This window comes from Penaeus vannamei, chromosome 32, assembly GCF_042767895.1.
Source record: "Penaeus vannamei isolate JL-2024 chromosome 32, ASM4276789v1, whole genome shotgun sequence".
Lineage (NCBI taxonomy): Eukaryota > Metazoa > Arthropoda > Malacostraca > Decapoda > Penaeidae > Penaeus > Penaeus vannamei.
In genome coordinates, this window is record NC_091580.1 from 9,416,175 (window position 1) to 9,443,674 (window position 27,500).

The following is a 27,500-nucleotide window of genomic DNA, read 5'->3' on the forward strand; positions in this document are numbered from 1 at the left end:
ATGACTATTCATAGTGAGTGTTTTGTAGGGCTGAAAGAGTAAAGTCACACTATGGGACTGCCTCTGACAATGTCCAGCAAGAAGACCAACTGAAGTGACATCGGATGAAATTTCTACTGCGATGACATTCGGTCTGCCGCATAATACAAGTTAATACTAGGATGGTTTCAGCAATTTTCATGTTTGATTTATTTGAACATGGAAAATTTCTCAGTATTATTTTAAGCACTTTTCTTTTACATTAAACCATCTGTAGTCATACAAAATAAGAAAAATACAGCCTTTAGAAATTCCGTAATGACATCACCAATAGTTAGTCATCTTTTGCTTCTGTTTAGCAGACAAATATCCATAGAATTCCAGCCCTGATCACCATCATCATCACCTCCACTACAGTCAACATCAACATCTATATCAGAATTTTATCATGCTATTTATTTGTTTATTTAATTTATTCTATTTATTTATTTATTATTTATCTATTTTATTTATTTATTTATCTTTTTTTTTCTTTTTTTCTTTTTTTTGATGTTACAAATTATTGTAGTTCATTATATTTTTTTCTCTTCCCTGCAGGCAGCTGTGCCACAGATGAGGTGCCTGCCAATGTTATACTCCCTGGCCCTTTGTAACAGGCTGCTTTACTTGCTACTATAGCGTTGAAACTACATTGTGGCAGCATCAATCTGTCAAGCCCTGTTACCTTTTTTTTTTTCTTCTTTTTCTTTTCTTTTCTTTTCTTTAGTTTCCCTTACTCTCTTCCCTTTATCCCTCCTTCCCTCTCATAAAAGGGCTTGAAAAGTTTGAAGATGGCATGTGTCTGTAGTGGCATCCATTTCCCTTTTTCTCTGTATGGATTTTAGAGTACTTCCTTACACCTTCTCACTCCATTGATGACTTGGAAACTGGAAGAGAGAATAGCTTTGATTGGTTGATTGTACCTTGTTTTTTCTTTATATATATGTATAATTACATACTAACTAGTATAATATATTTTTTTATTTTTTTTTATTCTTAAACTCTGCCTTTGCATGATTCTGTAGAGACTGCTGTGGTGTGAAATTCAACCGTGAAAATTATGTTGATTTAATTTGTAGTCAGAAGTTGTTTGAAGGGGAAAGAAAATGATTCAATGACTGAGAGAGGGTAAGTGTTAGTATAGAGTATAAATGTGAGTGTTTGTGCTTGTATTTGTTTATGCACATGAATGTATATGTCTGTCTGTCTCAGTCAGTCAGTGTGTTGGTTTGTCTGTCTGTTTGTGTGTCTGTTTATCTATCAGTCTTTGCATTAGTTGGTATGTATGTGTATGTGAGTGACTAAGTGAGTGAGTGAGTAAGAGGAGAGATATAATATGATAAAAATGGAATAGAGTAAGGGTTGAGGAAAAGAGGATAAGTAGAAAGTAAAGGGGAAAGGAAGAGAGGCTGTATGAGAAGTATGGGTTTCTGAACATAGTCTAATATATCTTGAATAAATCATATCCTCAAAGAAAAGACACCATTGATTTGGCTATATTGAAAGACATCTTCTATCAGAATTTCTTTCTTAGTTTAGTTTGGGATTCAGTTTATATGAATTAAGTCTATAATATTTAAAAATATTTTTGAAAATGATTGTTCGAACTCTATTTGATGTTTTATGTCCAATGTCTTCATTGAATCTTTTATTTATTCTTTGTAATCCACTGTGTTTAGACTTGTTCAAACCTCAATTTTAGGTTCCAGTAGCTTTTACATAAATCATGATTGTATGATATGTATGACAGAGAAACAGTGGAACATGAGAAAAAGAGGAATTGATAAATACATGTGAAAGTATAAACCAAATAGATATGAAGTATGGATCAGATTAGAATGGAACATAGTCGCAATAAGATAAAAAGTATTTCAATCCATCTTTGTTCTGGATGGGTGGTGAATATGTACCATATTGCTGTTAGTAAAAGATATAGAAACAATTTTGTTCTTGTTGTCAAGTGTTTAAGGAAGTACTTATATATATTAATTGATATTTTGTTAGCCTGTGCAATGTAGAGTGGTTCACCATTATGTTTTATTATAAAACATACATTTTTTGAATAGGTATATTAACCGATTTTAGTTTTGTTTTATGCACTATCTTTAAACATAGTTGGCTCCACAAGTGCTCATCCATCAAGCAATCAGTTAGTAGGCCTATGTGACCTCACCTCTTTCCTTGAATTTTCAGGAGAAATGCATTTTCTTCTAATGCTTTTAATGATCTTACTGTTATTATTTTCATTAAAATTGGTGTTATTATAATTATTATTTTATTAACAATACTAATATCAATGTAAAATAAATTGCCAAAGATTAAAAAAGGGTACACAGATGAGATAGGTAAGAGTAGTACTTGACTCCTTGGTAAACAATCACTTGTGGAACCATGTATGTGTAAACACAGTTACTAAACTAAACTCAAAGTGGACATGGCATGTATGTATGTCATCCCTGTTGGCAGTAGGATAAAACTTAAGTTGATTTATCCCAGTGGGCTTATAAATATTAAGCTTCATTTAGATTTACACTTACTAGCATTATCATAGATTCAAATGGCAGGAATGAATTTTGGTATGAGCTGAATGATATGCCAACTAGTTTGAAGACTTTTTTGTTTTAACTTCATTACATACATACCACATCTCCTGAGGTATGAAGAGCGTTAGTATAATGTGATAGCGACTTAGCCCTTTGGTGACGGGGTCTGATTTATTTGTGATGTAATATTACACAACAGTTTAGACTACTTTGTGGCTAGGCCTAAGCTGGGTACAGCTGGCCAACCTGCTGCATGTTGTGAAGCGTATACACGTCATAGGCTGTTATGTCATGATGGCTATAGCCGTACACATCACTGAGGAGTTAAGGGAAATCTAATATTTTTCTATATTGGTGTTACTAATAATTCTTCATGATATATATTTTTCAAATGTATTTCTATAATACAGTCATAATGGTATACTTTTCTAGCTGAGGGCACTTAATGCATGAATTTGCAGAATTAAAGTTTATATTTATCAGCCTTATAAAAACGTGGAGACATGTATCATATTTAGAGTGAACGTTAAACTTATTTCATATTTTCTGAATTACTTTGAATGGTAGAAGTATATTGTTAACAATCGTTTGATATGCATTCTATGCAGAGATTAAACTTTTGTAAGACAGATTTTCTTTTAGTTAAGGAATTGGGACAGTTGTAGAGAATCCCAAAGTAATGTTTGACCTTTATCAAATTAACACTTGCCTCTGTGTACACTATAGCCTAATTTAGTCTAAAGTAGCAAATGTAAAGAGTGAGAAGATATATATATTTTTATAATTTGTGTGAAGTCAGTTACTAGTAAACTTGTTTTTGGAGTTGATGTGAACTTTAACATTTTACTAATTTTGAAAATATATATTTTTTTTCTATAAGTAAGAGGACTGTCTTTAATGATAAAGACAATCATCAAGTGTATTGAAATTTTTCATATAATCATTTAATAGTCCCTTTTAATCAGTATGGAAAGCTAATCATTCTTTTATTTTTAGGTTCACCTCTACACCACAGTGGGAGTAGCATAGAAGGAACAGCTCTCAGTTTAAGTCGTCTACAGCTCCATCCTCCTTCTTCGCCTGGTGGACCTCGCAGCCCTTCTCATCGTCAGTCTCCACCTTTGGTATTGTCTCCACAGCCTTCTTCCCCTGCATCCTTGTTAAGTCCTGGTGCTCCACTATCTCCCCCACCTCCTGGCCACGTACCTCGGTCTGGGCCCTCCCCTCCTCCGTTGGGATTGGATAGCATAAGGGAGGAGCCTCCAAGAGGGTCTCGTGTACCTCATCGCAACCCAAGCATTGTACATAATTTCACACAAAACCCTCAGATATCCATTACTGACGAGAGTGGAGATCAGATCATCATTGCTTCATCGTCAGATTCGTCCCCAGATATATCAGATGACATGGATTCTTCCCCATTTCCATCTCCGCTGTCTCCTGACCCTGTGACCATGTTTTCACCGCTGTCCTCCCAACGCTTATTCAAAGGTTTAAGTCTTGATTCCTCGCCGTTGCCGTATGTAGGGCAATATGATACGCAAGCACCCTCAATAACTCGAGGAACTGCTGGTTTGATTGCATCACGAAGGTCTCCAGCAGATAATAACAACGTCCATAGAGCTCGTAATGAACGTAACTTGGTTAGACAAAATGCTATAACCGGACCTCCACATCACCACATGTTGATCACTAGCATGGAATATAGGCACAGCTTTCCACCATTCCCTAATGGAGGAACAGGTGAAAGTGACACAGAAATGGCAGATGTAAGTCCATCAGGGGATAGATCACCCCTGGGGGAACACAATATTATAGAACTAGAATTGCCTAAAACAGGAAGTGGCTCTTTCGTGATAACGCTACCAAACAAGTGGTCAGGCATGGCTCAGCAAGATTTAGTAGGTAATATAATGGATATGCTTGAAAGACGAGCCCCTTCCATAGTCTCAGAAGGTGTTCGAGACTGTGGTCTTTCGGTGCGGGACCCAACTGGGGCCCAGGTGGACTTGGAGGTGCATGAGGGTCCTGCTGCAGACTCTCGTGCCCTTAAATTGAGGAGAGTGTCAGGAGATGATCTTCAGTATAACCAACTCTGCCAACAACTTATAGATTGTATGAAAACCTAGCAGTGACTTTTTATTTACTAAGTGTGATGTGGAATCTTTTATGTATGCTGGTACTTCAGAGTTGAGTGTGTGTGAAATCTTCAGAATGTCTGTTGAAATGATTGTAGCCATGAGTAGTGCTTAAAAAAAAACCTTTGTTTAGCTATGATAATGGACTTCAGACTTATATTTTTTTCTATCTATACAGCACAGAAGCCATAAAGCCAAGATAGTCCTTGTAGGGGCACTGCTCAGGGCCTCAATTTTTTTCTTTTTTCTTTTTCTTTTTTATAAATTCCATATTGAATTCTTTATTTGTTGTATTGATTCTTAATTATTCTAAATAGGCAGCAGAGTTGCATTAAAATGTTTTTGGTTAAATAGGCTATTGATGAAAGAAGATTGTTAGCTTTACAGTTGAGGGTGATGATAGTCCTCAGTTAACTGTCTATTTAGTATAATTTATCAGTTATGATTGTGTATGTATGTTGTTATATTATAGAAAGGTATTTCACCTTTAGATGTTAAAATAGTTATTAAGGATTTCTCAGTGTCTTTCAGGATTTACAGCCATTATTTCTTTTTAGAATTGTATTATCTGAAAATGACATTATTGAACTATGGAAGCTGCTGCAGACATTTCTGCATTTCAAGTGCATATTAATCCATTTAATTCTCTACAAGTTGCCTTCTGGACTGCAATCCATTGTTGTGGTTACTCTGCTCTTTATTCATAATTTAGGGTAACAATACTAAACTTATGGCAGAAATACAAAGACTTTATTTTTGAAGCATTACATGATGATGAATAAATGCTTGTGTGGTCTCAATTCTCATTTATGTGGATGATTATTTTACAACAGAAGTACTAACCTCCTATCAGTCCAGAATGATGAGCACTCAGGAATTTGTGAGTAGTCACAAAGTGCTTCAATTGTAGAGTTGAAAAGAAAGATGAAAAAGGTCTAGTTCTGCACAATATTGCTGAAACAGTTGAGCAATGATGAGAATCAAAGACGAAGACAAGTCTTTACTGTGTCCAACAACATTTGGTGGCCTTCAAGGAGAAAATCTTAATTGATTATATTTGTAAGGGGAGAGAGTGGCTAAGGAAAACTTTGAAACCAACTGCACAAGTGGGAAATATGTATTTTATTTGTTGATTTCATTATTATTTTTGTCATTATTATTATTTTTTTAAATTAATTTTATGTATATACTATACTTCTTTGGTTAAAAGGAGATATTGATCAGATGATATGAAAGAACACGAAATTTGATTTGAGACTCTTCTTGCCATGACATATGTTTACCAGTTACATGTTATTAACATGCATCTCCATAGAAGTGAAAAAGAATTGGTGAAGAACTTTGCAAAGGGTCCAAAGCTTTTCAACGGAATGTATATTCGAAGGAATATATATATAATGTTTTATAGGTAGTGTGCAGTTTAAGAAATATTAATTCTTAAATGAAACATGTTTATTGTTGTTAAGAAGAGTATGTTATTGAAAAGGAGAGTGCTGTAGTGCTGGACTCTTCTAAATTCAAAAGTAATTGGGACCTATACCAAAGGAAAAACTATATATAGAAGGACTCATGCCTCAGTCATGAACAGTAAGGTAATAGATAGAAAGTGATGAGTAAATGTATATAAAAGAGAGGAGGGAAGGGTAGAGAGAGAATTCATACAATATTTAGATTTGATTTGGTAAGGCTGTACTAGGGTCTTTTGTTTAGCAGTTTTAAAGCCCATGTTTTAAACTGGACTGAAAATGGAGTTCCAGTATTGCAAGAAGTGGTCATTGTTGATTTTATTTATTACTAGGTTTTATAGCTGAGTAGAAAAATGAAATTATGAAACAAAGGTTTGATTGCAGTTGAATGTTTATTGCCTGACTTTTGCATTTCCTTGATGTAACTATGAATGCCATGCTTTCATTTCCTTGGAAATGACCATAAAGTGCCAACTAAGTGAGCCTCAAAGGTTCAGACTGGCTACAATGTCCATGAACTTTGAAGTGGTTTTGTTAAGCCATTAACCCAACAAAGTCAAAGGTCACCTGCGGCAATAATTCTTCTAAAGTGTAACATTAAATTAAACTTTGATTGTGTTGGGATGATGGTGAACAGCCAAGCAGCACTGATCCTGGCAACCTGTAAAAATTTGGTGCTACTGGTGGAATAAACAATCCCAGGTCTCTGAACACAGAATGCCTTTGGTTAAAATTTACATCTACCATAGATTGGTGCTCACCTATAAGGCTACACTAGGCTTTAGACTTCTAGCTGTATATCCAGTGTGGACTCTTTGCTACTCATCTTAATTCCCTTCTTTCCTCCTCCTCCCCATCTCCCCGTCTTTACATCCTTCTCATCTTTTCTTATCTTATCTTCGTTCTTGTCATATCACTTTTTCCTTCCATCTTTACCTCTTTCCTTTCTCTCTCTTTTCTTCCCCTCCTTTTCCTTTTCTCCCTTCCTGCTTTTCTCCTTTTCCCCCATATCTTTCCTCTTTCTCCCTTTCCCTCTCCCTCTCCCTCTCCCTCTCCCTCTCCCTCTCCCTCTCATTGTATCACTGTTCCACATTCTAACGAGGGAAGTTTTGGGGGGAATTTATCACGGTTCTGGACTTTATAGGTAGTGATCAGTTGTATTATAGATTCCTATGAGCAAAGTTGACTTCAAGTTCTGTTTTTGATTTGATATAACAGTAACCTTTAAAGTATTCAACACAGTATTAAGATAATTTTATAGATTTGCTTGAATGAGCCCAGGTGTTCATATAAGTATGAATATTAATTTTCTAGCTTTCAGAACGGTTCATTTTAAATTTGGTGATCTTACTATTATACTAATGATAATATGTGGCAGCTATCATATAAGTGTTACTTATGAATAGCTATTGTTAAAAGCGGCCATGTATTATGTATTGTTGTATAGAAGTATGATGTATTAATGTGCAGTCATAAAATAATGTTGGGTGTTATTTTTCAAGTATTTTCCTAGTATGGAAAAGTTCTTTTTTAGCGATTAAAAAAAAAAAAAAATTATCAGTGATTGTGGGCTGGAAATTGTTGAGAAGTTTGTAGACACCATATAAACATTTGACATGAACAAATACCCAATGGATATAACATTACTTATAAATCTCATAATTGAGAGAACAGTTTGATATACACTATTTTGGGACTCCAATAATTCTAAAATTTTCTTTCCAGTTTTTGTGATGAAGTGGAACCATTGAGAAAGTGATACATAGATACCATTTGCTTGCTTAATGATGCTTTTATAACTAACTTTTGATCCAAATGTTTTGATTGATTTTGCGTAGTTTGACAAGGTTTTAGGAAAGGATTAAGTGCCGCAGTGAAATGCCAGAAGAAGGTGATTTCTGTGGCCACAGACCTGAGGATTTTATTGTCTTGTTCTCCTCTAATGCTTGTTCATATGTATGAGCTACTCTTAGTATTTTTTTATGATATGATATTTGATACTATTATCCATATTGTCCAAATCCAATAGTAATGTAATTAGATGTGTTGCAGTATTTTTGAAGTTGCATCATATAATGAACATAGCCTTGGTCACGAACTGTAGTTATCGGAGACCCAATTGAAAGGGCCATATTTATTCTAGTCATGGAAAGTGTTGAGCAGTTGCATTTGGAAATTGAAAAAAAAGGATTGTATGAAAATAGAGGAAAAGACTTTATTTGCAAGTTGCAGAGTGTAGCATTCCTTGTATTTGGCAGACCATCTTGTGCCATAGATTTGTGTGAAGTACAGCATGTTTTCCTGAACCATCTGAGATGTCACATTTTCTGTCATTCCATCACACTGTAAGTTGTCGAATTACCTACACTTCTAATGCTACAAGTTTATGATGGTAGAAGGTTGTTTTTTCCCCATATTGTCCTGTATAAGTTTAGTTGAGTTGAGTTTGTCTAGAGTATCAATTCTTGCCACTTATTGGGTTAGTCATTCCTTTAGGTTTGAACATTATTTTGCAATTGTTTGATTTTTATTTTATAGATATTTTACTCTAAATTTGATTGTTATTATTCTGTTAACATTACCATTATTACCATTTTTATCATTATTGATATTTTCTCTGTGCAACATTAGCCATTCCATTTATTTTGTCTACATAAGTCAAATTTATTAAGGTTACTGAACTTCCCTCACTTTTCACCAAGACTCTATTTTGAAATATTCCAAAGTTTCATCAGTTAGGTGTTGGAACCAGTTAACATTACCTTGTTTATCAACCAGCCCTGAATTGTGTATGTCAAACTCTACATTCCAGTCACAGTAGATTTTCCCTTAAGTCAAAGATGAAAAGAGATCATGAAAAAAAAACTGCTGTCTTCTCTGAATGTTTTGGCTGTTTGCTTTTTCTGTCACTCCCTGTTATTAACCTTTTTTTAAGAGGACCAAGTGCACTTTCTTCAGTGGTGCAATTTATATAGTCCGGAAATGCCTTTTTGAGATTTTTTGTCTTGTTTTTATTTAACTAAAGCTTTTATAGTTTGATTCATAGAATTCTAAGTTCTCAAATTTTCATGGCTTTCTGCACAACAATTTGTACCAAATTACATTGCATTTCTTATTTTGTGTGATAAGGCATGGTAAGACTGGAATACTAAGAATCCCTCCACATCATGTGTTGAACTCTGTAGCCTTTGGGCTCAAGTTGCCAGCAGCATATATATTCCAGGAAGTTAAGTCACACACATGGACACAAGCACATATGCTACCACACATATGCAAACACATACCATTGACATACATAACACATACATACAGAGGTATGTGCATGCATACCTAAATAAACATTCATATGTGTATGTATGTATGTATGATATACAGTTCTATATTTATGCATTAATTTGTTTATGGTTGTATGTATTAATTGTATAAATATTTTTTGGAAAATATTAATGATAATAATTTTGAGAATTATTTGCTTAGAAAATGCACCTGTACTCAGGCTTTTAAACAGAAAAAATAATAATGTAAAGACGAGAGAAAGTGTGAGAATTTAGGCATGGGTAGGTGTGCTCTGGCTGACAAATTTACAACTTTGTCAGTTTCTTTATAGTGCTTGTAGTAATAGGTATTCTGCAGTCTTCATAGGCATGACAAGTTCATGTGGTTGAACCATTTTAACAAAAGATGTTGCAATTTATAGCCTTTACATTGTACACAACAGCAGGGCTAATGGTGCGTTGGTGGATTTAACAATACTCTTGCATTTAAGAGATTCAGTAATTCATGTTCCTCAAACAGAAGGGAGAAAGCTAATATGAGTAGTGGAGTAATCCTGAAAAATGGTGGAAAGGGAATGTTTCAGTTTCAGTGCTGCGCATTGTTTTGATTTTTTAAAGTTCTTGCATGTTTACATTAAAAGATCTGTTAATCTTGCGGCAATGGTAAAGATATGCATTAGTTTGAGAGAAAGAAAATATTTACTGTGTATTTACAAATGTATAAGAAATTGCTCTATCTTGTGAAAATTATTTACTAGATATTCATTGATTTTAGCAGGTCTTGGTTTTAAGTTACTAATGGAGCCTTTGAACACATGGCATTATTTTTTTATAGCTTGTTTTGTAACAGCTTGTTACTTTTGTTATGTTAAACAAAACAATGTGTTGCTTGTGAAACAGCAGTTTCTGTAACACTAATTGTTACAGGTATTTTAGTCATTAATTTTGAATTTATTTTCTAATCTCAGTAAAATGTGTCAACTCTTCAGCTACACTAGGTAGCACTAGAACATTTCAGTATAAGGTGCTTCACTGTCAACTAGTGAATGGATTGTTTTGTCTTTCCAGCTGGACTTTTTTGATAGCAATCAGTTTAGAAAGCAGAAGTGGAGTTGAAACAGTGAATTGTGATAACAGTGCTTACTTTCATGAATCAGTTTTTTGCCTTACTAGAATAATAACTGATATTTTCTCTTCTTTTTTCATGATTGAGTTAAAATAAATTTATGTGAGTGCATATGCTAATGAAAAGAGAGTGAAAGTGCTAATTTTTTTTTTCTTTGTTAAAGAGAGAGACAGAGACATGAGCACTTGCAAATGTGTATCGACATTCATACATACATATGTATACATAAATACTGGCATACATAAACAAGGTGATGCCAAAAAATTGCTTGCATACAAAAAACATTTACAGCAGGTATTTCCTTGATTTTCATATTTGGTCAGGTTCTTTTTTATTTCTTGGATTTTCAGTGTTTCTAATGTTATTGACCGTGTTTAACCTGTTTCGCATTCTAAAAAGAAATATTTAGATCTCAGCCTGGGCCCAAGAGTGAAATACACAGGTTGAAGGAGAGAAATATTATCTCCTCCTTTATCAAAGCCCACAGCACAGAGGTAGACCTAGGTGCGCATGTCATAACACCTTTTGCTCTCTTGCTGCCATTCAATGCAAGTAGAATCTTTACATAGAGTAATATGTAAACTTTTGTTTGGGATGTGCAAGCATTTTTTTGTGGGCACTATACATGTGGATATACAAACACATGCACAACAGTATGTTTATCATTATTATAATGGTTATAATCACACACACACACACACACACACACACACACACACACACACACACACACACACACACACACACACACACACACACACACACACACACACACACACACACTCACACTCACACTCACACTCACACTCACTCTCACTCTCACTCTCATTCTCACTCTCATTCTCACGCTCACTCTCACTCTCATTCTCACTCTCATTCTCACTCTCACTCTTTCTCTTTCTCTCTCTCCCCCCCCTCTCTCTCTCTCCCCTCTCTCTCGCCCCCCCTCCCTTCTCTCTCTCTCTCCCCCCCTCCCTTCTCTCTCTCTCTCCCCCCCTCCCTTCTCTCTCTCTCTCTCTCCCCCCCCTCCCTTCTCTCTCTCTCTCCCCCCTCCCTTCTCTCTCTCCCTCCCCCTCCCTTCTCTCTCTCTCTCCCCCCCTCCCTTCTCTCTCTCTCTCCCCCCTCCCTTCTCTCTCTCCCTCCCCCTCCCTTCTCTCTCTCTCTCCCCTCTCTCTCTCTCTCTCTCTCTCTCTCTCTCTCTCTCTCTCTCTTTCTCTCTCTCTCTCTCTTTCTCTCTCTCTCTCTCTCACCTCGCTCTCTCTCTCTCTCTCTCTCTCCCTCTTTCCCTCCCTCCCTCTTTCCCTCCCTCCCTCCCTCCCTCCCTCTCCCTCTCCCTATCCCTATCCCTATCCCTATCCCTCTCCCTCTCTCACTCTCACTCTCACTCTCACTCTCATTAACATGTATACATATAATGGTTATTTATTTATATGTATATGCTTTTAGAAACATTTATACATACATTGTATAAGATTAGACATCTTCAAGAGTCAGTGTGAAGCTATGTCTACACCTGATAAGCATGTGCAAGGAAAGCTCACAGTGGTGTGTTGTATCGCACTGACAGGAGCATGTGATAGTGTTGCCAGCTGCTAGTCGGTGCACGTTTATGCCAGATATTTAGTTGCTAATGAATTCTTATATATTTGTTTTGTAGGTGGAAAGGTAGATGCAAAGGTTTTAACATTGTGGTGAAAAAGCAGTAACTGATTCTTGGGCCTAATTTTCATTCCAGTATTTGTATGGTTTGTTTTATTTATCATGACATTGCACTCCTCTCTGTCATTACATCCACAGATGCTAATTGTAAAGGAGATATAAAGAAATGTAATATTGCTAATTTTGAATATCTATTTAAATGGACATCAGTGTAAGCCAAAGTGAATGCATATTATTATACAAATGTAAAGTTTGAATGTATAAAAGTACAACCATTTACATTAAGATTAAGATTACAGTCTTGCCGCCAAGGTTATAGCAAAGTCTGTCAGCTCGTCTCCTATTAACATCTCATCTAACTTGTACATAGCATTGTTTTACCTGTTTCATCATTGTGGCAGTGCTGGCCTCAAAGGTTGGGCTGTGGTTGAAGTATTCTTTCCCAAGTGGCATTATTGATTCTGCAAATGGTTTTGTGATGAGTAAATTTAAGCTTTGGGGAATACCGTAGTAAGGCATTTTTATGAATAGAAAATAGAGCCAATTTTTTGTGTATAACCAAGTTTAAAGTTACAAATCACAGATCATCTGCCTCCTGCTCCTGTTTCTATTTGCGCAGCAGTCAAGCGCGCAAGTTGTCTGTGCTGTATCTGACTCTAACCTTGTCTGGATTGTGTAATGAGTTGCACAAAGCTATTATAACAAATGGATAGTCCTGTTTCCCTTAGATGTCTTGAGGCAAGCAAAACTGTACTCCAAAAAGGTATTTCTAATGTCTAGGTCATTAGATTTTGTACAATCCTAAAAACTGAGGGATGGGACATGCTGAAGGTTTGGACATGTGTTACAGATCCAGCAAGTGTGACTGAAGTATACAGCTCTATGTAATTCATTCCACTTCACTCATTTCAGACAGTTTCTTATGCTCACTCAATATGTAAATACTTAAAGAAGTCTATTTAAACTATAAATCTGTGATTTTATTATCTTCAAGAGTCAAAATATATAAATATATCAGTCATTGTTTGATTTTATTTAATCCTTTTCATCATAGTGTTTTCCCAAGTGAATGACCAAAATTTAAACGCATATATACGCCCACACCAACTCCCACACACCTCACCCCCCCCCCACACCTCACCCCCCCCCCCACACCTCACCCCCCAACACACACACCTCACCCCCCCCCACACCTCACCCCCCACACACCTCACACACACACACCTCACACACACACACACACACACACAAACAAACACACAGACACAATACACACAAACACAAACAACCCCCAAACCCTTGCTCGTTGTTGTCGTGAAGGGGGGTGGGCTAAGGACACAAGGACTGGGACCCAACGCTGGGGATCCCCTACCTTGGGCCTCAGCCCTCGCCTCAACTAATATTGCATGATATTTTGTGAAGATTTTGTTTCCTTATTAGGGGTATTAAAGCTTGCATCTTTATAAACTAGCTTCCCTGACTCTAACTCCATTGGTTTACCGACCCCCTGACTCCTTTGATTACGGCTCTAGCCACTGCTACTTCACCCCCCTCCTTGACAGTTACTGTCAGCTTAATCATAAATCATCATCCCAAATTAAAACTTCCTCAAATCTCCCCCCCCCCTCCCCATCTGCTTAATCGTCTCTTCCTATATCCTCCTCCCTTGTTACAACCCTTTAACCGTATTGCCTCCCCTCGCAGCATTACTTCACTCCCCACTACTCCCTCTTCCTCGTGTCCTCATCCCTCTACAAACCTTTGAGTACTCTGTTTAGCCCAGTCAAATGGGATCGTTTTTATGCGATTCCCCATCAGCCCTTACTCTACCCCCCCCCCCCGCCCCAATCCCCTGCATGTTGTTATCGCCTTTCCCCACACTTACCTTCCATTAAGAGTATCAGGGAACGCACCCCCCATCATCATCACGGTTTCCTCTGATGAATTCTATGATGTTCCTTTTTCTTCCTCGGAACTCAATGTACTGTGTACAGTGCTACTCCATTCCTCCTAGAGGTCATCGTAAGAACCCCACCAACATCGTCAGAATTACTTTCCGTAAATATGACTCCCTTTAATGTTTACATTGGTGTAGAATCCCCCCCTGTCCGACCATATCAACCTCCCCGTCAATGTGAAAATTGTTGGCGATTAGGACATGCTGCCAAACACTGCCGTTCCACAGCCCGATACCCTCTATGTGCTCAACCTGGCCATAACCAATGAAACTGCTCTGTACAGTCACGCACATTTGCCAACTGCGGCGACCCCCATAATGTATTTCATAGGGGCGACCCGACCTACAAGTCTGAGTCTGAGGTCGCAACTCTCAGGTTCAGACTTGGTCTCACTCTACGTGAAGCCAGACAGGAAGCACGTCAATGAGTTTTTCCTCACACCCTACTCCAGTAATGTCACTCGCTCTGCCCCTCCCCCTCCTTCCCAAGATGTTCCTACACCTTCCCCTTTACCTATCCCTCCTACATCTTACTTCCCCACTTCTACCTCCTACCCTCCCCATAAGAAAACCTTTCTCACAAAACTCCCCTATCAACTCAAAATGACACTGCGAACCCTTATCCACCCTCAAATTCCACAACTCCCACCCCCTCCTCATTCAAAGTGACTGCCGATATCCATCCTCCTCCTACTCATATTCCCCCTACACCCCTTCCTCCTACTTCCTCCAACTATTATCACTCATAGGTCAACTAAGTAATAACTATCCTATAATGGAATATTCGCGGTTTCCGTTCTCACAGACCTGACCTTCGTCAAATCCTTTCTTCACACTCCTATCTGATATGTTCCCTACGTTATGTCCCTCTTTCATTTCCATACATTCTGTTGTCCTGTCCACGCTTTGCAAGAACCAGCACCTCTGCTTCCCCCCACCTATCCTCGCTTCACCAACCTCCCAACCCATTAGACATCCTTACAGAACGCCACTTTCTGGTTTGACAACCTGTTCTCCTTCCTCAGACGTATTCATGTCCTTCACTTGATCTGATCCCCATCCCTAACCCACTGTAAGCCATTCACTCAATTCTTATCCATCTTAACCTCATCAAAATTACTCTAGATAGCTGACGCATAGCAACTAACTGTTAACTCAACCATCCTTCCCCACCATTTACTGAACCTTCCTATAGTGCTACATGACCTTAGATGTCTAGCACATTTATTTCACTTTTAACCATTAACCATTCATAAAGTCTTCCTCTCTAAACGCACTTTTCAGGTCGAAATTGCCTCTTCCACAGCATCCTTTCCTCAGTTCGAAGGCGTCCCGGGAGGCAGTGTGCTCAGCACCTCTATTCCATCTTGTTAATGGCATTGTCTCGGTTCTACCATGAGGAGCCCGGGCATCACTATATGTTGATGATTTAACCATCTACGCCCCTGGCACATCCATAACAAATCTCCGCCAATTCCTTCAGTCTGCAATATCATCATTATCTTCCTCGGCCATTAACCATGGCTTTTGCTTTTCAGCCTGGCGAGCCACCAGGTAGGGACTTGGCCCATCTCGAGCTCCTCATGACAGGTTTGATCGATCTGCCAAGGTCATCCAACAGATCTCCTCCATCCAGGGTTGTCTCGGACAGAAACAACCTTGTGAGCACGATCATCCCGTGGGAAGTAAACCAGGTGGCCGTATGGCCTGAGTTGGCAATCACGGATTATGCAAGTAACAGGTTCTGTGCCAGTCTCACAGTGATCGTGAGATTGGCACCGGCGCAAGGACCTATTACAAAGCATAGGATAACGTCCAGGTTTCACTGCCTTATAATAAAACGGGTACTATTAGGGCTTTGAAAATACAAAACTTGGTCCTTCTGCATCTCCAAATACTCTTTGTTGAGAGGGTTCATGACCGCTGCTGCCAGGCCAATCCGTCTACTGGCTTCGTGGTCTGACAGCCTAGAGTTATTAACTATACTACCAAGGTATGTAAAACTCTATTCTAGCAAGTCCCCAAAGTCATGGATCTTGGTCTTGGTCCAGGAGACCTCTAGACCCAATGATTTCGCTAAATTACTAAATGCATCTAGAGCCACCACTAAGGAATCCAAGGACAGATAGAATAGCAACATCAGCAAAGTCAAGGTCAATAACCTTGACATTACCCTGAGTTGCTCCACAATGATTTCGAACAGTAGCTCTGCCCAATCTCCAGTCCATGCAAGTATAGAAAAAGTGTAGGTGCAAGGACACAGCCTTGCCTCACTCCTGAACTAACAGGAAAGCAGCTCGACAGCCCCCACCCCCCCCTCCACACTTGACAGCATTTTCAGTACTAAGATACAGACGCTATTAGTCTAATAATCCTTGTTGGAATTCCTCTCAGTCTCAGGATCTCCCAGAGTGATTCCCGATGTACCGTATCGAATGCCTTGAGGTTGATGTAGGCTGCAAGCAGCCCACGCCCGAACTCACGACGGCGCTCTACAATGTCTCGAAGCGCAAGGATACAGTTTATGGTGGCCTTACCAGGAGTTAATCCAGATTGATCCGGCCTCTGATGATCTCTGATATGTCTCAGAAGGATGTGGGCGAGAACCTTGCCTGGTATGCTGAGCAGTTGCTGCACTCCCATCGATCAGCCTTTAACAGTTCAGTTGGGTTGCCACATATGCCTACTGCTTTACCACTCTTCAGTTTTGAGACCGCCTCCCTACCTTCAGTTAGGGATGGGGAGGATCCTCACTGATGGATGGATGTGTGTGTGTGTGTGTGTGTGTGTGTGTGTGTGTGTGTGTGTGTGTGTGTGTGTGTGTGTGTGTGTGTGTGTGTGTGTGTGTGTGTGTTCCTTGTTTGTTCACGTACCCTTGTGATCTATGTTGCGTACCCCCTAGGGTACCCTAACCCCAGTTTGGACAACACTGGCCTAGAGGAGCTATGGACACGGTATTCCCGCTTAATTGTCTATCCCTTACCCCTCAAGGAGACCCTGAGGGATGGACTATTTCGCTCCCTACCATACTCCAGGCCAGTAAAGATTTTGTATCCCTATTAGGGGAAATGAGGCTTACCTCTTTATCAACTATTTATTTTAATGCCCCCGAATCTGTAACCCCATGCTCTCCTTTAACCCCACCCCCCCAATCCCTTGCCCGTTGTTGTCGTGGGGGGAGCTTAGGAGACGAAGACTGAGACCCAATACAGGGATCTCCCCTGCCTAGGGCCTCAGCCCTCAACTCAACTAATTTTGCATGGTCTTTTCCCTCTCCAGTTTTTGTTTCCGTCTCTTCTCCATCCCCTTCTACTATCTACTTCCTAAAGTGTGAGAGCCGTGCTGAGAGGATGAAAGGCTGACCTAGTGCCAGTCCTGATAGGCCTGCGGGAACTATGGGCACATTACTCCCGACTAATCTAGCCCTTACCTTCAGTAGCGAAAGGAGGGGGACTGTTTAGGCCTTTTTACATAATCCAGGTTCCCCATGACCAGTAATGAAAATGTAATCCCTTTATTAGAGGCTATGAGGCTAGCCCCTTTATCAAATAGCCCCAACCCAGGCTCTTCTTTGACCACGGCTCCGAACACTGAAACTACTACCCACTCCTCAATGCCTACTAGTGCATTACCCACCCAAGCAGAGAATAAATCTCCAGAAGACATTGCTACCCACCCAACTTCCTCAGATTCATCAACTCTACCCCTGCAACCTTCATCAAACAACCAATCCTCCCTTATTACTACCTTGCAACCTTATTCTCCATCATTCCGTAATACTCCCTCTTCCACACGTCCCCGACCATCCACCACCACCAACCCTACAGATATCTTAAATACTCTGTTTAGCCCAGCTAAATGGGACCGATTTTTCGTGATCCCTTCTGCAGTTCCTTACTCAGGCAACACTCCTCTCTTTCAACAATGCCTCCAAAAACAAGTAGGCAGAGTCCCTTTTTATACCAGACGCGACTGCTCCCGTCTGGTAACAGTCAGATCAGACACTGAATCTATAGCACTATCAAATTTAACTGATCATTCTGGCAACCCCATTCCTGCAGAACCTCATCCAACCCTTAATACCTGTACCGGAACTGTCTCTCTTTCCCCAGCAAACTGCCCAGTCGATACCAAAGATTGGTCAGACTGTGAAGAAGACTTATTAGGATGCCTCAAAGACCAAGATGTGAAATCAGTACATTGCTACACCATTCCTCCTAAAGGTCAACGAAAGAATCTGACCAACATTGCCAAAATTACCTTCCGTACACATGACCTCCCCTTACGTATCTACATCGGTGGACAATCCCTCTCTGTTCGACCATACCAACTCCCTCCCCGTCAGTGTAAAAACTGTTGGCGCTTTGGACATCCTGCCAAACATTGCCCCATATGTGCCCAACCTGGTCATAACCGATCAAACTGCACAGCACAAACACGAACATGTGCTAATTGCGGCGGCCCCCATAATGTATTTTATAGAGGCTGTCCCACATACAAGTTTGAATCTGAGGTAGCAACTCTCAGATACAAAAATGGTCTCACTTTACATGAAGCCAAACAGGAAGCACTTCGACAAGGTTACTCTCATACTCCATACTCTAGTAACATCATTCACTCAGCCCCTCCCCCTCCACCCCAAAATGTCCCCATTTCCACTTCTATATTCTACATTCCTCAGACCAATTCCTTTGCCACTCTAAACCCAGACACCCCAATCTCAACCACAGCTCCAATATCAACTACAGCCCCAACCACTTCTACATTCTACCTCCCTCAGACCAATTCTTTTGCCACTCTAAACCCAGACACCCCAATCTCAACCACAGCTCCAATATCAACTACAGCCCCAACCACTTCTACATTCTACCTCCCTCAGACCAATTCTTTTGCCACTCTAAACCCAGACACCCCAATCTTAACCACAGCTCCAGTCTCAACTACAGCCTCAACACCATCTCCTCTCCCTCCCCACACTACCCGCAGTAGACAGACTAAACGTTCTAACTATTCTTCCCCTACAGCACAATCACCTCCACCTACCTTTACCTTTATTCCTGAGACACCAGTCTCCTCTTCCCCCCCTCATAAGAAAACCTTTATCTCACAAAACTCTTCAACCAACTCCATTGCAGAAACAATTACCTTCTCACAAAACTCTCCAAACAATTCCACTACAGAAGCAATGGATGACATCCAAAGTTATATGCTTAAGACACAAGATCCCATAACTCATGATCCTTCCACACTTGAAGTGGTTGCCGATATTCATAACCCTCCTACTAATATTCCCCCTACACCCCTTCCTCCTATTCCCTCTCAATACAACCTAACCCCCTCAATTCCGTCCACCATAGATATCCAGCCTCCTGATATCCATCCCTCTCTTACTCACAGCCCCCCTACACCCCTTCCTCCAACTCCTTCCTAACGCAACACATCCCTTTCAACTCCTACTATCCATCCTTCCGCTATCCATCCTCCTACTACTAATACTCCCCCCACATCTACTCCCTCCCAACACAACCCACCCCCTTCAACCCCAACTATAGGCACATTCTCCCTCCCTCCATCCCCTCTATCTTTTGCACTCCCTCCCGGATACACACGCGAATCACTCATGTCACAACAATGCCCTTCCCCAAATTCCCTACCTCCTAATACCCCTCCTTCACACCCTCTAGCTCCTTCTCCCCCCAGATTCCCCAATACGTACCATATGCGATATCACTCATAAGCTATAGATCTCCTACATTGGTCCTCTATGTAATGTCCCTCTTTCAGTTCCACACATTCTCTTGTCCTATCCACGCTTTAATACAGCATGTACCTCTGCTTTTCCATACCTATCCTCCCTTTGCTGACCTCCCGACATATCAGACATCCTTACAGAATCCCACAGCTTCTGCCTTGACAACCTGTTCTCCTTCCTCAGACGCATAAATATCCTTCACTTGATCTAACTCCCTTACCTAAACCACCATAACCTTTTCCCCAATCTTCAACCTTTCAACACACCTCTAGATAGTTGACACATAGCAACTAGCACCTGACATCCCCTTTACTATACCTTCCTATAATGCTATATGACCTTAGATGTCTAGCACATTTATTTTAACCATTAACCATTATATGTAGGTGTTATATGTAAGATAGATTTTATTTTAATTCAACTTCATTTTTTTAATATTGCTCCATGGTCCCCCAGAATGTATCCTGTGGCTTCCAGGTTGCGAACCTTGATCTAAACTTTTCACTCATCTTCTACACCTGCCTCTTTCTCTGCTCCTGTAATGTCTGTCTCCTCTTCTCCCCCTTATAAGACACCCCAACTCCCTTGAGGACACTAAAAATTTTCTAATCATAGCCCTTAGAACCAGCCAATCTCTCAACTACATCTCTGCTAGCATTCCCACTGCACTCAAAGTGACTGCTGACAGCCAACCTCCTCCTTATGTTCCCTCTATACCCATTCCTCCCAACACACCTAACCCCATATGCACCCTTTTGTCCCTTCCGCTTCCTCCTGGATACACACGGATCCGTCACAGCAGTCCCCTTCCCCAGATCCTTCGCCTCTGACATTCCTCGCAATACTTTATCTCCACCCTGATCCTGCCACATTCCCAGTGTTATTCCACTCCTACTTCTACGACACCCATTTTAACCTTTTTACTGGTTGACTGCTTCACTAGAATTCTTATCTACTAGAATATTCACGGTTTCTATTCTGACATACCTGATCTTTGTCATATCCTTTCTTCTTATAATACACTTTCCCCTTTTGACAATTTGTCTTCATTCCTCAATTTGACCTAAATCGCCCTTAACCCCGTCCCCCATTTCCCTTTTTGCTAATCCCTACCATGGTCCATTTACTCCTCCTCTTTATCCTTTTTTAATGCCATACTATTCTAAAGCACTGTGACTTTCAATTTATAGTACATTTAATCATTATATCATTAACTCGCCCCTCTCTTTACTCTTTTCGCTATTATACCTTCCTGTAGTGTTGCAAGACCTTTGATGCCTAGCACATTTATTTGCTTTTCAACCATCAATCATTTCATTAAAAGGATGTTTATGGTGTGTAAATAAAATATAAGATTTTTCTATGGAAATGTTTATTAAAAAATAATACAAGTATTGAGATTTACAAAAGAATATCATCTATATTGTTAGAACAACTACACAAGCAAGTTTCCCAGATCAGTTTGAAAAAATTAAGGAAAATAAATATTTAATGAAATGTCAATATTACAGTTGATTCACTATGATGTCATCACAAATATTCTTTGAGTATTAAGCAGAACAAAGAAATAAGACAACAATATTTATTTTATATAGGAGAAAGTAACAAAAGAAAAAAACAAGGGTAGGGAGGAAATATTGATGAAGTACTAAAAAAATATTTTGGCTTTCAAAAATGATGATGAAATTGCTTGGTACACAATGAAAAATGTTCATAGTATTTGGTAACTGATAAATTTTGAACAATATATGGATTCCTCTTTACAAAATATTTGTGACAGTTCCATGACTAAATAAATAAGATTAAAGCCATTATTACAAAAAATCCTAATGAACCCCTACAGGAAATGATATTTAATCCCTTTATTAATTTAGTGGTTATATTTTGTGGAATAGAATTCCTTTACAATTACTGAATAACTACAGGTAAATATATTGGTTGAATTTTGTAAATTTCTTGGAATAACATTATAAACTTTTTTTTTTTTTTGGCAAAGTCAGTCACCACCAAATAAAAAACCCTCTGAAACATTATCTCTTGGCAAAAAGTGACGCGAATGGAATTGGTTTCACTATATCCAGTACATAAATATGGATCTTCCACAGAGTTGAAACTGTTCAGAGATTTTTTAGTAAGGATAAATACCAGTCATAGGTACCTGAGGGTATCACTAAATCCTTACAGAAAATCTGCAATTATCCATCCTTAGAGGGTTATCAACATTATCAATATGATTGAAAAGAATACAATGTTTTGAGTAAGAAATGAAAAAGCTATGCTAGCTTGAATAGCATACAGAGTCCAAACTCCATACAAATTACACTGCTGGAACCAGATTAATTTGCTGTGTTCCACCACTCATCTCTCCTGTGAAAAGACTTCACAGCTATAACGGTCATCAATACTGCTTCACTAGTATTGAAGATATTCATCAAAATATACAGAAGTCTCTTTAAAAGGACTTTTACTCTTGGCATAATATTAATCAATTCTGGTATGCAAAGAATGAAGTCCATATACTTGCCTCTCAAATCACCAAACAAATTTGTTCGTAACTTGGTTGGCGAGGTTTCAAGAAGCTCTTGTGTAACCAAGTTTGTACATTTAATCACTGTATCTATGGGAGCTTATCAACACTAATGTTTTTAAAACTCATCATGTCTGACAAGAGCTTCACCGAAGTCTGTTGCTTGAGAACCTACAAATACATCATACTTATTCAAGATTTCTTCCTTGGTGAGCATTTTATCTGCATTATCATCTGCTTCATAAATGAGGTGCTTGGCTTCTGCATCAGCATGATTGTAGTCTGGTGGGATGATCCAACCCTGGACCTTAAAAAGAGAAAATTATACATATGTATATATCAGTGATAACCATTGTTGTTATCGTTTCTACATTTCATGTCTATGAACAAATTGACACAATAACAAAAACTAGTTGAGTGTTGCTTCTGCTGCCAGCTGCTCTGATATACACAATTTTTAGTTTACCACAGATTTTAAAATTCTTGCTGCTATTACTGATATCATTATAATTATCATTAATACATCTACATTTACTCAATATGATTTAATTAGTCTTTGCTGCAATGCTTTATGATACGACTAGCATAGCATCAAAGAAATACTGTTATTTTGTTTGATCTATGTGAAAATGGCCAACTGGCTGCTGAACTTCTTTTTTCAATTTATTTCTTTATTGCTAATTTTTCATACATAAAGCCACATTTTTCACTGTTATCCCCAACAAGGAAAGCAATAATGTTCAAATTAGCCCTTCCATAATTTTTGCAGCTTAACCCAGTCCCACCAAGAATAGCATATGCAGTATCAAAACATTCAGTAACAAATAGAACCTTATGTTAGGGAAGGGTTGGTATTTTGAGTTTCAAATTAGTCTTGTTTGGATTTATGTCTCAAATAGTCTATCTGGAATTATATATTCACTGTCAGATGATACTTTATTTCTGTAAGCAATGGAATATGCCTTGCAATATTTAGATGAGTCACATATACCTAAAAGTAGTTGGAAAATCAGGGATACAATCGGTTTCAACTATATTCTAAAAAGTATCGTTGCTTGTGTCAGGATTTTCTAACAATATTTTTCTGTGTAGCTGTCATTGCCATACCCACAAGGAGCTTAGTTTATTAAGCTGATGCTGTCTTGGACGACCATGCCCACTGTGAGTTTACTTTATTAATTGTCTTTACACACAGATGGCTCCACAACTACTTGTCACCAATGTGCCAATTACTAGCACTAGCTCTCTCACCTGTATACTCCTTTTCTTGATAAAAAAAATCTATTTTATTTTATATTGATATTGTTAATAACACTGTAATAATTATAATGTTAATAATGATGATAAGAGCATTGATTAGAAAAAAAATCCCCAAAACTCAAGGGGGAAATTAGGTGAGGTCACATAGCCCCCTAATTACCCTTTTCGTAGCTGAGCACTTGTGGAGCCATCCAAGTGTATATATATTTAACAAAAGAATACTATAAGCATCACATTTTCTTTGCTGCATTAGGTTAAAATGCATACAGGAGAATGGCTATAGATTCCTAGCCTGGATTCAAAAGGTTGATAATACATTCTCACTAAAGCAGCTGGTCTTGTGATTTCATGATAAAACAACATTCCTGGCAATAATCTCAACCTTTACTCAAATTCCTTTTTTTTTTTACTTTCAAAAAGGTAACTTTACTTCCTAATCTAGAAAAGATGGAGACCTCAGCCTTACCTCTTCCTCATCCAGGTATCCATCATTGTTCCTGTCTCTGAATTCACGGAACTGATCTCTCTCGTTGCTCACCCATGATGGTTCAAACTCGTCATCATCTCCGTGATACATGTCTCCTGTGAAGGGTAAAAGATGATCATGGTGATTTGCAGAAATACAATATACTGTAAACTTTGATTATGAGAAAGATAAATAAGTGGAGAAATAAAGAGGGAACCCAGAAAGACAGAATCCACATTGTAAACACAATGGATTATTTAGCAGTAATCCCTATACACCTAACTAAATCAATATATGCTGATGGCAACACTGCTACATTTAATACCACCATCTAAAATCTCTATTGTTCTCAAAGATCACCTGCTTGGTCTTACCAATATATTCTTCCAGAGAAATTTTGCCATCTTTGTCCTTGTCAATATCTTCCATTGTTTCCTGAACAACAATTGCTCTCATGCGCTCAGACTCCTCTGGGTGCAAGAAGTTGGTGAACTCGTCCAAGCTGAGGGCATTATCCTTGTCCTCATCTGCAACCTCCCACCTCCGCTGGTCCCTCTTCAGCATCTCTGCATAGGACATGCCTTCTTCTTCGTCATCCAATTCCGTAGGGTCCATATCTGTGAAGGAAGAGAAAGACTTGTAAAGTGTTGAAGGGAAATAGAATAAGGAACACTCTTCAATTCCAGAAGCCCACTTGTTAGAGTTTTGGTGAATTACAAAGCTAGGAACTTGTACAGTCCTGGGGGGGAGGGGACTGATAAAGAAAAGACAAAGAAAAAAGAAAAAAAAGAGTGAGTGAGTGGGAGGGAGAGAGGGAGAGAGGGAGAGAGGGAGAGAGGGAGAGAGGGAGAGGGAGAGGGAGAGAGAGACAGAGAGACAGAGAGACAGAGAGAGTGTGAGTGAGTGTGAGTGTCTGAGGAACAAGTATTGCCTTCCCACGTCTCCAACGCTAGGGACCCGTGACCCGCTCTTGAAAGCCACAACACAGTTGACCGAGGGTAGCGGCCTGATCAGGTCAGCCCACTTGGGGCTCTCCCCACACGTGTTACCGCTCAGTGCGCCCTTGGGCTCCCCTCGCCCAAAACTGCACAACACGAGACACAACCCACGCCACACTACCTACCTTCTCAACAAATAAAGGAAGAAACCAGAATTGTGTCTCCATAACCCACCAAAGTCAGGCAAAAAAAACAAAAACACTGACAGCTGGTGGCAGATGGCGGTATGTCGCTCTAGGCAGCTACAACACAAATTCCATACCTCCTCAAAAAAACTCTAAGTACACCATGGGCAATCATTCCTTTCCTTTCCTTTTTCTTTGCCTATGTGTGCATGTCGTACAATTTTTTTTCACAAATGCAGTAATTTTCTTTCAAACATCTAAACAAGTGTCCGTGCAAAGTGCATTTTCTTTCCTTTTTTCTGTTATCTACCATGTTCTGTTTTTTCATCATGGTAAATTGTCGCCTTTTTAAGGGTATCAATCCCCATTTTGATCACATGAGAGTCATTTCTTTCTTTGGCGTGTTTTTTTTTTCTTAATATAACTCGATCATGCTAGCCTAGTTAGCATAAATCGTTTATAATGCTTAAATCTTTTATTCATGTGGGTGAAATATAACGTGCATTTTCTCTAAATTATTATCTATTTCTACGGACATTGTAGGTCACGTGCCTAGAGTCCTAAGCATTGCCATATTCTTGACTTTTTTATTCTCATTATCTCTCACTGCGTTAACCGACGCCATATCGACGTTCAGTTCGCATATCATTACTAAGTGCATTTATTTAGGCTCAGTTTAACTATGCATTTGTGGATATTTGAATATTCAAATAACTTAGTGGAATTATGCACAAACATAACACCTCTTCCCCCACGCTTCCTACCTACCCCAGTCCCCCTACCCCCTCTCCCCTAACCCCCTGCTATTCCCCTCCCTCTCTACCTATTTTCATTCTATCCCTGTTCATGCCAATAGCATTTTAACTTTTGATCTTTTTATCATATATACATTTTTAAAGCAACGTGCGTCTTGTTTTACATGTATTTTTATTGATATCAACTTGAGTATCTTTTATGTGTGAGCCACTTGACACACATAGTTTTTCAGGTCTAATCAGGTCAGGTCCTATGACCTATGTTAGCCTCGATATTTTTCCGCATTTCAGCTTATTTGGCATAACATAATTTTGATACCGCAAACCAACATTGCAACAGTAATTGTTCTTTTTCGTTGTCGATGTATTTACGATAGAGTGATGAATTTACTTAGGGTTTGCATACATATATCTGAGTCGTAATAATCATAACATAATTCATCAAATTAAATCGTGTAATTTTATGTTATCATTATAGTATATGTGTGCATATTCCGAAGTATTTTTCGCCATAATTATTCGTCTTCTTTACAGATGTACTTTTTTCTTTAATTATTCACGTTTGGTAAATTCTTTATTCCATTTATTGGTAATTTGATCATTTAATTTTGCGATCGCTGTGTACCCATTTATTTACACATCTAATTTTACAACTATTAGCTCTTGCTATTTTTAACGAAATTCAGATAATAACCTCACATGACCTTACTCAGGTAAAATTATCCCTCTCCCACCATCTGACTTCACCCGACTTAAATTACATTCAAGCTATTTGTATTTATATCTTATTCAGTTATCTCCGTGTTAGAGATTAATTATATTATACAGCTACTACGATTTCATATTGTTCGTGATTTTCGCTTTCATGAGTCATCACTAAATGCGGTCATCCTTACAATTTTCCATTTATTTCCTTCAATACGATAATCGTTAGTATGCCGACCTAATTTTCGAACATTTTCTTCATTAATCAATCTTAATCACGAACCTCACCTCATCATTATTACGTGGTCCTTGGTGATGACCCCCAGCTGGGTATGGACATGTAATTAGCGTTAAGGTAATTAATGTTAAGTTGTCCTGTATGTACCAAGCTGCACACTTATTGCTAGAGGGAATCTCAGCGCCGCGCCACGCCTTCTTATCACTGTACGTGAGATTATTGCTGGTATTCCCCAAGAAGATGGGATGTCAGTCACCCACCCCCACCCTCACCCCATCCTTCCCTTAGTCTCCCACCCACCCACTCCTCCTCCCCTTTGCTTATTTCTTCCAACTTCCACAGCATCCTATTCCTTTTCTACTCGCTCTCGCTTTGATCTGTATAATATTTCTGAATCTAATCTGAACACTAATATGTTTTCTATTCGTGTGCTATACTCTGACTTACTCATTTCATAACTCACAATTCACCAAAAACTCATCTACTCACCAC

The 27,500-nt window shown here is 38.9% G+C and overlaps 2 protein-coding genes across 6 annotated transcripts in view; one reads left to right on the plus strand and one right to left on the minus strand.

Moving 5' to 3' along the window:
- LOC113823518 (serine/threonine-protein kinase SIK3) overlaps window positions 1–7,035 on the plus strand; it is a 100,936-nt gene extending 93,901 nt beyond the window's left edge. For all 4 annotated transcript variants that reach the window (XM_070144692.1, XM_070144693.1, XM_070144691.1 and 1 more), the window contains one exon: window positions 3,558–7,035. In XM_070144692.1, the coding sequence (XP_070000793.1) occupies window positions 3,558–4,690 (1,133 nt within the window). In that variant the 3' untranslated portion in view covers window positions 4,691–7,035. The remainder of the gene's footprint in view (window positions 1–3,557) is intronic.
- Window positions 7,036–21,289: 14,254 nt separating this feature from the next.
- scf (Calumenin scf) overlaps window positions 21,290–27,500 on the minus strand; it is a 35,635-nt gene continuing 29,424 nt past the window's right edge. For both annotated transcript variants that reach the window (XM_070144695.1, XM_070144696.1), the window contains exons 5-7: window positions 24,562–24,804; window positions 24,188–24,303; window positions 21,290–22,768 (exon numbers count right to left, since the gene is read on the minus strand). In XM_070144695.1, the coding sequence (XP_070000796.1) occupies window positions 22,580–22,768; window positions 24,188–24,303; window positions 24,562–24,804 (548 nt within the window). In that variant the 3' untranslated portion in view covers window positions 21,290–22,579. The remainder of the gene's footprint in view (window positions 22,769–24,187; window positions 24,304–24,561; window positions 24,805–27,500) is intronic.